General features: G+C 36.6%; 1 protein-coding gene across 1 annotated transcript in view; it reads right to left on the bottom strand.

Moving 5' to 3' along the window:
- Positions 1–13451, bottom strand: part of LOC114353676 (uncharacterized) — a 63238-nt gene that overhangs the window by 20011 nt on the left and 29776 nt on the right. The window contains exon 2 of the mRNA XM_028305745.1: positions 7051–7354. Within this exon, the coding sequence (XP_028161546.1) occupies positions 7051–7162 (112 nt within the window). The 5' untranslated portion in view covers positions 7163–7354. The remainder of the gene's footprint in view (positions 1–7050; positions 7355–13451) is intronic.

Genomic DNA, 13451 nt, shown 5'->3' with positions numbered 1-13451 from the left:
AAATGCACAATGCCAAGAAAAGGGTTAAACTTAAGTTTTCAAAGATTGCGAGTGGAAAGTAGTACGCAAAGCATATTTAATCTCTCTTTTTGTTATATTGTTTTCTAAAATTGAACTGAATTATTATAGACATAAAATTAATCACTTTGAAGTCTAATTTGCATTAACTCTCAAGTGACGTCTTATCATGTGGACACTAGGTAACCTTTGAATCTGCAAAAACAGCATTAAAATCTGACACGAAAAAACTTACGGAATAGATTAACAAACTTTAGATTTGCATTGCAAATTACCAATAAACCACTTGATGGCAGAAATCAATCTTGTTTATAATCAGATACTACAAAAATTTAAAAATACTTATTAATATATCGGTGAAGGACAACAGCATAAAACGGCAAAATGACAACATATTTTTTACTATTAATCAAAAACCATTCATCACACGTGTATTTACAGTTGGATTCAGATTGAACTCACGGGATAGCGGCAGCACAACAAAGATCAAAGGGAAAAAAGTGTGTCGTTGCTCTGTTTGACGAGGGGTAAAATAAATAATAGAAAGTTTTGGGTTTCGTTCGGCACACTTAGGACCCATCGGAATAGCTCTCACTTGGTTCAACGACCAAGTAATACAGCAATAAAAGTTTATAATTTTAGCTCACTACAAAAATTTATTCAGTTTTGTAAACACGGCTTGTGGTGAGTCAATGATAATGACCATTTTTTTTTCGTCAGGAAATGCATGAAAATGCATACCCACTGGCCCGGGGGAACCAGTGGGTTATGTGAGGCTCTCTCCTTGCCAGATGGGCAGGGCCTACTCATTAAAACCTGACGGTGTCCTGCCAAAGTCTTTGGGACGGAACTGCGCGTTATTATCCGAGCCAGACGACCTAGACATTCTTTCGCGGCTCCGTCCCAGACTGGCTCGCTCTGTTTGAGCAAGCGACGACTGGCTTCAGCGGAGTAGTACCTCCCCTGTTCTTCGCTAACGGTTGATAATGACCAATTATAACTATCAGTCACCTACACTATTGGGCTACAAGCGTCAATAGCCCAATAGTGTCGATATCGCGGGTTCGAATCCCGACTCTGGACTATTGTGTTGAACCCACTCGTAACACAAGTATTTAGCTCACCACGAGGGGTTAACGGGATTTTAAAAAATGCTATCAGTAATAGGCGCAATATTAAAAAAAAAAGTTTAAAGCTTTGTTATCGACTAAAACTATGAATGGTGTATTATGTTGTCTATGGTAAGTATGCTGTTAACAGTATTACGCCCGTATTCACACATTACTATGAGGTCTCATAGTGCGCGTGGACGCACAGGGTGACACACAAACCACTCACAGAGCTCTATTCAACGCTTTGCGTTCGATTTGCTGCTTCACTTAAGCAAGCATCGTTTGAATAAGGGCGTTAGATACTACTTATAAAATTCCATGTGCTCTACATACGAGTATTACAAAATAAGTAAATAAATAACAGCGTGGCCAGGCCTCCTACTAGGTGGACCGACGATCTGGTAAAGGTCGCGGGAAGAGCCTGGATGCGGGCAGCGCAGGACCGTTCATTATGGAAAACCTTGAGGGAGACCTTTGTCCAGCAGTGGACGTCATTTGGCTGAAACGAACGAACGAACGAAATAAATAACAAGAAAGAAATAAATGAACTCCAAGATTGCTACAAATCATTGTATCATTTACCGAAGCTTTGATACAATTTGTAAGCGGTAGAATCCTCCTTTCACCGAACCAGCCATAATTCTAGGTATTATACGGCGATAGGCTCTAATATGCTCTAATAACCGGTACTGTAGGTAACCGATAAAGCAATAGGCCTAAGTTTGATTTATGTCAAATTCCAACTAGTAACTACATAGTTTGTGTACTGTTTGCTTGATACCATTGATTTCATTATAAGGTATGTAATAGGTACTCATATCTATAAATTGGTGGTTATTGGCTGTCACTTACGCTCGTGTTCACAAACGTTACTATGAGATCTCACAGCGAGCGTTGACACACAGGGTGACATGAACCAATCACAGAGCTTTATTCAACGCTGTACGCTCGATTTGTTGCTTCACTTAAGCAAGCATCATTTGTGAATACGGACGTTAATGATAAAGGGTATTTTGTTATCCATGACCAAAATATTAACAGTGATTAACTTTGAACGCAGTATTAAAGACTTCCGCAGGTATATTTTAAAAAATATGTTTTCCTTAGCCAATATAGAGATACCTTAGTATGCTTCCTGAGAAGAATCCAATAAAAAATATTTTTGTATACCCATGTGTGACTGTTAATAGAGATTCCCACCTGTTATCTTTCCGCAAAGACCCCCATAAATAATGCAATCTTATAACAAGATTCAGAAATCAGTTTCCCCGTGTAAGGTTAACATAATTCACGTCGTAAACCTAAAGAGAGACCTTGAACGGGGCGCGGAAAACAATAAACGGGCCCTTTACTGCCGAACGCTACAACAGCCGACCGTAAACGTAGTGGATACAAATCTGAAATGTGACGTAGCATAAAACATTCATGTAAGCAATGCCGGCCGCAGCGCAAGCGGCGCCCCAGGGAGCGACAAAACGTAACGAACCACGCTCCCAACATCCTTTTATGTCCCAGATACATTTTTCCGTGCGAGGTGGGGACTTGTCTTCGGATAGATTATTTATGCTGTCACACCGCGACCTTTTGTGAACCGGAAAGGTGTGTTGATTGCTGCCCAACCGCTGTCAACCGGAAAACGAAATCACGAAATAGTGACGTCCCTTACTCCGCCTTTAACATGTACAAAAAGCCATTAAATCAATCACGTTTTCAATGAAAGTATTAGAGGTTGAGCCGAGGTTGCTTGCCGGCGCGAAAAGTCTGCGGGTAGGGCTTTTCACTAATTCTGAATTTAAATGCATGAGATCGAATAGGTTCACGCAGTGGATTGCTGACTTTTCCGATTCCGATTGCCAGTGCTTATGTATTTAGGAGAAAAATGGGACACCAGGTCGTTCTTCAACGTTTACAAAGGAGTGTTATCAAAAGCGTTGTTGGAGATTTACGTGAGCCAAGATACCTCTCCCTTTGTGCTTTTTCTTACACATTTGTAATAAAGCGCTGCGAGAACCCAGAACTTTAGATTAGGCAGTTCATTTTCTTCGTGACTCACTTACTTTAGTGTTACTCAGGGAGCACATTTTTATAGGATGTGCCTTTTCAAAATTTTGTTAGCTTCTGCTAAGAATAGCTTCATTAAGATAAATATATTTGGATATTTTGCAAAGCCCCATCAAGTCTCAAAATACTGCCTATTTTAATATACCTACATTTTAACAATTTGTACCTACAATATATTTTTTTTACATTAAAATAGTCATTAATCAAATGGAAGGTAGCCAATTTACTCCAGTGATTAATGGAAACTGATAACGCAACGCTAAAATTTGAAAGGCACTTTCATGTAGTTATATCTATTTGTTTATACGAGTAGGTACTTAGGTAGGTACTGTTGACAATTTTATGCATAATAATGTTTATTTTATGCATATTATAGGTACATACTTAGTTCACTTAGGTAATAGGTACAAACCTTACATGTATGATAAACGTAGCAACTCGCAAAATATGAAAGCTTAATATCTCATACCTTTTCTTAATTAACCACTTCACTGGTCAAGGCATTAAATTAATCAAAGGTTACCTAGCTATGGATTAATTTTGGAACTCATGTATTAAGCAAGGATTCTCTGAATGGCCACGCCGCGGAAATTGTTCTTTGAAGGTAGTTAATTTAATCACTTTGATATAGACGACTACTAGTTATTCTCGACCGGAGTCTAAAAGCGAAATGCTTGTCGCTCTCGTAAACTGTATTTATTTTGGCACCGAATTCCCTAGAAATACAATTTTGTTTACTTTAGTTTTGTAATATTAAGTGCTCTCAGAAGAGTTATTAGAATCTCAACTTAATAGACATTTTGACAGTTTAGTTAGCATTTTATTAAAATCCGTATTTTTTCTCTGGCAGTGAATTATTGAAAATTTTCCATTATTCTATTTTTCAAACTCCATGGACTATTACTACAAACACGTACTTTTAAAAGAAGCACGTCACACTAATGACCCATCATTGTGTGAATCTTATGCTACACCTGAGTAGTGGTATGGGAAAATTTTCCACTCCTTTTACTCACTAATAGCCGATATTTATCCCAAAGTGATGGCAACCCTGCCTAATAAAGGAGCCCACTTTTATTACATTGATTAAGAATTATTTAAATAATTAACAAGAATTATGGAAAAAATCGCCATAACAGGCGTGCCGTAAAATTAAAAACCAAACCAAAACCGACTGGAATTGCAAAAGTTCAATCGCCAATTTAAATGGCCACTTCTAAGGAATTTATCAATTAGATCCGTCCCAGGTGTAACACTGCGATATCAATCTTAATTTTATTTGAGTAATTTTCTCCGCCCCAGTCTTGAAAGAAGAAAGCCCAGATAGAAAGTCAGATTAAAGAAAGAATAGATTTGTTTACTTACACTTTGATCTTCGGGAAATTTTCTCAAGATGGTCCGAAAGCTGAATGGAGGAAATTTGTGTTATTTTTGGCTTATCGCGTAGCAACAAATACATTATCACTGTAATGGCGAATTAATTTGAAACACGTGCTTGTAGTTAATTAATTTACTGCCTAACTGTGTCTAATTACTTTCAGGTTCACGGCTTTTAATGTATTGTCGATTTTTCAAGAGAAATTGTACATTATTATTTGGCTTGATATACTTCGCAAGTCGTCAAAGTAAAAGAAAAAGCGTGTGATACACTATAGGGGGTTGACACGTCATTTTATAGTACTTATTTTTTTGCCCTAACAGCGATTAACAATTTTCTTTAACCATCATGTAACATCTTTGTTTTGTTTCGTGGTGTCGGGGTGTGCAACCTAATACGAAAAAGCTTTTTTTAAATTGTGTGTCAGATGCCTCAAAATATATAGCCTTCTCAACGTCTCCATTCTACGAGCTTTAACTCTTTTGATCTTAAATAAAATTTTTGGCTTAACTCTTTTGATCTTAAATAATTTTTTTTTTTAAAACAAGGCCTTGTGAGTGCTAAAATTAAATAAAAGATAGATTTAAAGATGCTGTGTAGGTTGTAGGTTAGCTAGATTTTGTAAGTCTTTATTTTAATTTTTTCGTACAAGTAGGTCATAAAAATAAAGCAAAATATTTCAAAATTTCTATATATACAAAGCAAAACTTTTTTTAATTATTTTCACAATAAACTAGACGCTACAATAAACCCGAGAGAGTTTTTCTTTTACGCGAATAACACGTACTGGTTTTATGTGTTAGTTTGTTAGGCTACTATCCAGTAAATATTCCTGCGAAATTGACTCCGGTCACAATAAATAAAGTCCCCCACAAAACACTGCATTAATGCTTTCACTGCATTGAAACACTGAGCGAACCGTAAAAATTTACGGCGTTTATCTTGCCGAGAAACCGGTTGGCGGTTACCGGTTTTCCAAGAAAACCGTGTACGGAAACGTCCGGTGACATTTTTCGTTTCTACTAAAATTACCTGCAGTTTTGGTGATATTCTGAGAGGAAAATTTAATTTTAGAAAGTCTGCACGTATCTGTAATACTATCAGGTATAAGGGGAAGCTATTTTCTTATCTTTTGCGTCTTCAGTAACGTTATAATTTTGTGAAACTTTAGTGAAATACCGAAAAATCACTCTTAAAATTTTCATCTGCTGAAAATGGTAGTAACTATAGATCTAGTTTAACTCAAGTCAGTGCCTGAGGTGTAAGAGCGACATGGGAGAGTTGACATTGACATATTATTATGACGACACAGAGCATATAGATGACCCACGCTGAACTGTCCCACCAAACTCAATGACAGGGGGCAAACATCGGAACCAGCGATCCGGTATTGACGGTGGCGCCCCGCTGTCAATGTCATGGATAGGACAATTCAGTTTTGGAAATATACAAATCTGAAGCATATCTGACGTTCGACGTCTCAATGATAGTAAGATTGATTTCATTGATCAATATAAATATGAAATGTAAAAAATAAATTTACGATAGAATTCGAGGCCGATTCAAATGCAAATTGTAACAATACGATAAGAAACAAAAGCAATATATCCGAGACATATTCCAACAAATCTAGCACTTGAAATGCATGAGCAATAAAACAAAACGTACCAAAAGGTGCCGTTGTCGAGCAAACAGTATTCATACGCGAGAATCTCTTTGACAATGTACGAAATATAACAGAGTCGGATTGCCTTGCACTCTCTAAAACCTATCTTTAGTTCCATGTAAGCCATTTTGGTAGTTTGAAATGATCTTCAAAGACAATTTAGTGTTATTGTGAGTGAAAACAGACTCACCGAAACTTGTATAGCATAAGTTGAAATGTTCCTTTATTTTGAGACAATGTTTTATTGAAGGTGATTTCCTGAAGCGTCGTATCAATTCTTCGTTTGATTAAGTTCTAATAATAGTCCGGACACTCGGGTCGGAAAAGTCACTTTTACGGCGAGTCGACATTGCTTCCGGAATAAATATACGGCAACCTCATTCAAAGGCGAGACGCGCAACATTATGCTGTGCGTGCATGATGTTCATATAGTTGTTAAGTTGGACTCATCCAACAGAAACTTTTGAAAGAGCATCACGATTTTTTTTATCTATTTAAAGTAAAAGAAAATCTAAACGTACTCGTAGATGCTTGATCGCATCCTGTGTTTTCATTACAGATTCAGTGGTAATCCTAAATCGAAGGGCGAATGGTCACTGCCTGACTCACTCATCACGAAATTTCAGAAACTACAAGTGCTAGAACTCAAATTTTGCATGTTTCCTTTTAGAGCGTAGGTGCTCACTAAGACGGGATTTCGCAAAATTCAACACCTAAGGGGGTTAAACGGGATCCACGCGTACGAAGTCGCGGGCGGCCGCTAAAACAATACATATAAATAAAGAGCTACAATTAAAATTTAAACACAAAATTACCTTTCGTACTCTCGACGACACAGTCAATCCTCCAGAGAAGCAAGCACGCGTATACAGTCAAGAGCATGTTGTCCCCGGATCGGAACAAGTCACTTTTACGGCGAGTCGTCATCGCTGCCCGAATATTCGGCGTTGCCGTTTACGGGCGAGGCTCGCAACATCACAGCACAGCACTTCTACCCCGAAACAAAAGTCGAGGAGTTACGACTTATGACTTACGGCTCTAGGTTTTACGACTGAATTTGCGTCGCGATAAAAGTTGTTTGTTTGATGCATTGATCACTTATCGTCACGAGCACAGTACCTGGAACAAGGAAAACAAAAGCATTACTTTTTTGTGTGCGAATGAATTTTTTAAGGCGCTATAACCGTAAGTTCGATAGAACGTCGCATAGCTTGCTGTAAGGTACGAGTATATTTTATTTCTAGGATTGTGCAGAATAAAAATTTCTGTAAGGTTCGTTCAAAGAATGTGACACCAAAAACTTGTAAACAATGATATCGATCTCTCTATGACTACTTTCATTTTACAACAGTAATAACACTAAGTAAGGAGTATAAATAGTACCTAGCCTTGTCTTATTAAAGCCTTTTTCTGTACTTTCTTAAGCAACCGCAATAAAAACATGTAGATGGTTGTACGGCATAAAATAAAATTGCCCACACAAGTAGTGCCATTCCAGTAATGGGATGCCTTGCGCAAATGACAGGAGCTGCTGAGATTCTGTGGGTATACTCGGGTACACACCAAATATAACAGCTACTCCATTCGGAATGGTCAACATGATACGGCACCCCCGGCACGAATAGTCGCGCAACGATTCCATGCTTCCATTCTTCCAAGGATTAAAATGACTATTTAAACCAGAATTAAATTATGATGCAACTTTTATTATTATGGGGGCTGCGGTGTAGTTCAATTTATTAAATGTTTCCTAAATTATAATCGTAAGACAAAGTTATAAATTCTTACATAAATTTCTCTGATGATTGGTGATCAAGCTATCCCACGTACAATACTTGTTTGTCGTTGTATTTATGTATTGAACTTTCTGGCTTAGCAAACATGTATCAAAGTCGAAATCGAAAAAGTGCCGAAGACAAAAAAAAAAAAAAAACATGTATCTATAATGCTGATGACGCTTAAACGAACTGGACTCCTAAATTTTGGTTAAGAAAAGCTTGTTCTTTAAAATTTAAGCGCGTTATTTCAGAACTCGACTTAAAAAAAATGAAACTTCAAACCAAAAGGCCTGGCTGTTCTATTTATCCATGTTGGATCAACGGACAGGCGAAGTGAATGTTTTTATGAGCACTTTACCGGTAGCACGCTATGGATACATTTGATCAGCTTATCAAGTAAATAAAATAAGGAAGTGCTGATGAGTATGGCCATAAAAGCCGCATAAATATAAACAATGTTTATTAAATATGGTAGACGTTTTGCAAATTACCAAAGAATGTTTAAGGCTTACCTATTCAGCCAATAAACAGGTAAAAGAAATTCCCAAATAAGTATGTCTTAAATATTTTTATTTAACTTTTATAATATGCACCTTGAAACGCTGATATTAGGTATCAAGATCAAGACGCACAAAAACTTTTGTTAAGTACAAAAATATTTAATAAATAAATGACGTTGATGAGTGTGAGAAAAATAATAAAAAAGTAGCTAAGGACAAAAAACCCATGATTTCCTTTTCAATATAAAAAACAGCCCTAAACATTTTATTAAATAGCTACTTAATTTTGTTTTCCTCCTTTCTATTCACTTCATAGTAATTTTCTAAATTGTTTACGCTTCAAATTACCTCCGTATTACAATTTTCCGCAAAAAATTGACAAGCTGCTTTCAGATTTTTCCTTGAAAAATAATTAAAAATAAGTGGACTGAAATCTGCCAAAGATCCTGTGCCTAGCTTTTGGATATTTAATAATAATTTTCCAAGTTTCGCCCGAAATACAGGATTGTTACTAAGAGATTATTACCTAGAACAGAAACATAAGGGAGAGTCCGGTAATTTGGACCAGTTTTTTTCAATCCCATTTTACACATAGTTTTCTTTTGTTTTTGCTAATGTTCATGGTATGTAATTAAAGAGAAATTATTCAACTTACTATTTCATAGGTATTAATCAACATATTTTTTGTATATTTAGCACAAATCAACAAAATACGAGCTCAGAGCTTCGGTCCAATTTAGCCAACCGGTTCGATAATTTGTACCACAGGGTTACTAAATTGGATTGCAATAAATTTCAAGCATGTAAAAAAACTATGGCAAAATATTATACGATACATTCTTAACAAATTAGGTAACGAAAAGGAACAGTAGTTAATAACATAGACAATCGATATTGTTTTACACGTTATCACGATTTTAGTAAAAGTTTTGTAATTCCAATTATCGTAACGCACACTTGTACCTAATCTACTTTGCCAGTCTTTTGCTTTCATTTATTTTTAGTCAAACATAACTACGCTATTATAACTTCAAAATATGATTTAATAAAAAAAAATCAAAATCCTTTGGTAAAGTTCCATACAACTTGATGTGGTACAATTTAGCGGACTAGGTGATAGTGCTTTTAAAAAATCGGTAAAAAATATAGCTTATAAATACCGAAAAATGTTTCAAATAATTGTAATCCACACTAATTTACGCTTCTAAATAATATATTAGAAACACCCTGTGATTAAATTTAACAAAATTACAAACTAAACATGCATTGTCAAAAGTTACTTGAAAACAATGAAAAAATACTTTTCAAAATAAAACACACGTGTTCGTTGTCACGGCAAAAACACATGGCCGATATTAATTGAATTTAGTTGTGTATCGCTGAGTGTTGCAATTACAGACATTCAATAAATACTTTACGAAATATGAGGGTGGTACAATTTACCCGGCGGTACAATATACCGAACTCTCCTTACCTATGTAAAAAGCTAATAATTATACTTAAGTTGCAGTGTACCTAAAGTAATTAGATAATGTAGCACTTATATTTTAGATACGGAAATAAGTTCATTTTATTGCTGCCCTAAGCTTAAAACTCTTAACGCCAGATGATGGCATTTTAATAGGAAGTTAATGACTCATAAATGTCAACATGTGGTCAATTATCACATCGTGTAGAAAACTATATTCTCATGGTATTAGTTCGTCATGCATGAAATTATTTTTAGAAAACGCGCCCTTATGCTCTACATATCTATCACTAAAGGCACTTCAAAATGAATTGTGAAGTCGTCTCTGAAAGATTAAATTTTATTTTGAACTAGGTTTTGCCCGCGGCTTCACCTGCGTGATATGGATCTGTCGCAGAAAGACACCTCCTTTCAAAAACTGTTCCATGTTTTTCTCTTTGAAAAATTGTGTCTATACAGAGTGATTTTGTAATGAGTTTCCAAACGCTAAGGACACTGATTGCAAATTCACCCTGTATCTAAGTAAACCTTCCTCATAAATCTGGTGAAAACACAAGGACTTAGCTATCTTTACTTAGGCTTAAATTACCTAATCCTATTTCTAAATTATAGTATGATAAACAATCCCAAAGCTAGGAAAGTTTCGGTTTGCATTCGTATTGTTTTTCTTGTGTTTTCCTCTGAGCCACTGTTTAACTTTTTGAAGTTGTCCCAAGCTTGCATATTTTGTTAAACTCTGCCTTTGAGTATTTTTCCCAAATTCCTTGGAATAGCGGTTTTATTTTCGTTACACCCCCGTTCCCGAAGTAAACAATGTTGGCTACAAATAAGTTATGTTTACAAAGAAGTTTCGGGATATCTCCCATAGTACTTATTACTATGGTGCATTCCGATAGTGAGAATGATTTAATTTTTAAAATAAGCAACTTATTGCTATAAGCTTTTCTGGATTGGATCTTATTTTCTTATACTATTCCAATTTGTTTGAAATGTTTTGTCTATTTTAGATAGTTATTTTATCCCTCTAAATAAATAAATCTAAGAATTACATAACTGCCTTAATAATAATATTTAGATAGAAACTTAATTCATGTCACATAGTATGGCGACAATATGACTATTTTGGGTACAGGTAAGCCTTCCCTAAATAATTTTAATTCAATAGTTTAATTCAATACAAGTACTGAATACAACAGATTCATTTGCTACATCCGACGATACCTTTGAGACTATCGGCTACACAATGCACACGGTGACACCGATCTATTGACTCTGTTAAGGTCAACTGTGTATTGTACTTACACAATGTCCTCAATATTGCGGATTTGAAGGATACACGATACACGAGACAGTGTGTTGATGAGACTCTGGAATTGGGCCACCAGTAAGACCCGTTATGAAATGACAATCAAAGCTAGATCCAATCTCAGACATAGATTCTGTCCTCTGATTGGTCGAAATATTGAAATTCAACCGAAAGCCACAATCTATGCGTGTAATTGAATTAAGTTTTGAGCTTCGTGTAATGAAATGACTGAAAACTAGATTGGATTTTCAATAGTTGTGGTTAGTTATTAGTCCAATCTGGCATGAATGAGTTCGCATAGATTGATAATTGGGCGTTGTTTTATAATCCGGGGCTTATGGCTTCAGACTTAATAGGACGAAGGAGACCACATCACGCATTGAGGACCAAATTCTATTGTCTATGATTGATTTAATTGAAATAAATCTGGACTTAGATAAATACACGTACGTACACTCGTAAGAAAAACAATGAAACGCAAATGACGTAGTTCTACGGAAGCATACTCGTACATACAAATTATAGGTACAGATGAATTGAGAAACTCCTTTTTGGAAGCCGGTCAAAAATACACCTCACCTAATAACCAAACATAGCTAGGTAGTCAAAGAACTCGTTTCAACTCACCTGTGACGGGCATGGCATTTGTAAATAAATAAACAGTTTGTTACCCATGTAACGTGTCCCTGCGTCGGAATTCAATTTATGCCGGTCCAAAAAGCGGCCATTAGGAAAAGTAATTAGCGCCGATGTGGCGTAGCCGAGCTGATAAATATTGCAAATCTTGTCTCGCACGGATAATGGACTTTGGCTATACAGGGTGGGAACAACACCCGACAGTTTTGAGGGTCGGCAACTATTCGTCTTTATGGGAGAAGTGGCGCCGGCCCTTGTCAAAAACGGTACGCTGACCGTGGCTCGGTATGGGTTTTAGCATAAACTACTGTAAACTTAGTCCTGTCGAAAGCATAGACAAGGCATAAATGCAAAATGCTACTTAATACGCATAATATGCCGTTGTTTGTATTTACATAGCGGGTGATTAAAAAGTAAAGAAATGAAATTAAGCATAAACTACTGGCGATATTTCAGTGTGATTTGGAAAATCAATGCTTGTTATTTTAGAATTATTCTTTAAGACATGTTTAGCACAATGTTAAGACCTAAAGATATCTCAAAATATTATGTTTCATTAAACATTTTAATGTAACGATTTCCTGTTTACATTTATAAACGAGAATGCAAGAACCGACCGAAAAGAATTTGAAAAAATGTTTGCTACAATCTACGTTTATTATTGAATAAGTGCCTGCCTTTTGTAGTTACCGAAAGGTATTTCGGTACTTCGACGACACAGTATTCCAGAAATCCTCTCAACTATTTGACGCATTCGGAGGCAATCAATATAAAAATTCCCCGGGTCGGGCCATTCCCAATCGCCCCTACCCACTTACTTGCGCTTTAGTATAAAAGGGTAAAACTAAAGTTTAAGAGAAACGGTAAACTTACTAATGACATTTCGGAGCCCAACTTAATAGCGGCTCTCAGATTTCTTTTACATTCGAATGGGCCATTCCCCGGCTTTATTTCTCTTAGTAAAAGTAACAAAGAACTACGCGTTAGGAGGGACGAACTTCAATATTTGTGAACAAATTGTTTACCTTAACTTATAAAAGCATTATGTTTTCGTTTCTCAAATAATTCTATGACAATATCAAAGCTGTCTTCAAACAGGTGGCCTTGTGATCATTTTTTGAATTTTTGCGTCTTTAAATTACTTCGATACTATTGTAAATGCTCGGAGTTTCCCTGCATGATCGAATCAGAAATTAGGAAATCCGTAGGAGAACCAGGTGACTGACATAGCCCGCAGAATCGCTAAAATCAAGTGGCAGTGGGCGGGGCACATAGCTCGTAGAGCTGATGGCCGCTGGGGCAGGAAAGTTCTTGAGTGGCGACCACGAGCCGGAGACTTAGCGTGGGCAGGCCTCTCACAAGGTGGACCGACGATCTGGTGAGGGTTGCGGGAGGTGCCTGGATGCGAGCGGCGCAGGACCGGTCTTTGTGGAAATCCTTGAGGGAAGCCTTTGTCCAGCAGTGGACGTGTTTCGGCTGAAACTAAAGAACGAACGAACGATTGTAAATACAGTTCTTTAAATGTTAG

Source organism: Ostrinia furnacalis, unplaced genomic scaffold (genome assembly GCF_004193835.3).
Source record: "Ostrinia furnacalis isolate ACB-3 unplaced genomic scaffold, ASM419383v2 OfSCF1780, whole genome shotgun sequence".
In the NCBI taxonomy this organism is placed as follows: Eukaryota; Metazoa; Arthropoda; class Insecta; order Lepidoptera; family Crambidae; genus Ostrinia; species Ostrinia furnacalis.
The sequence above is the reverse complement of the archived record's forward strand: the minus strand, read 5'-3'. Positions and strand labels throughout refer to the sequence as shown.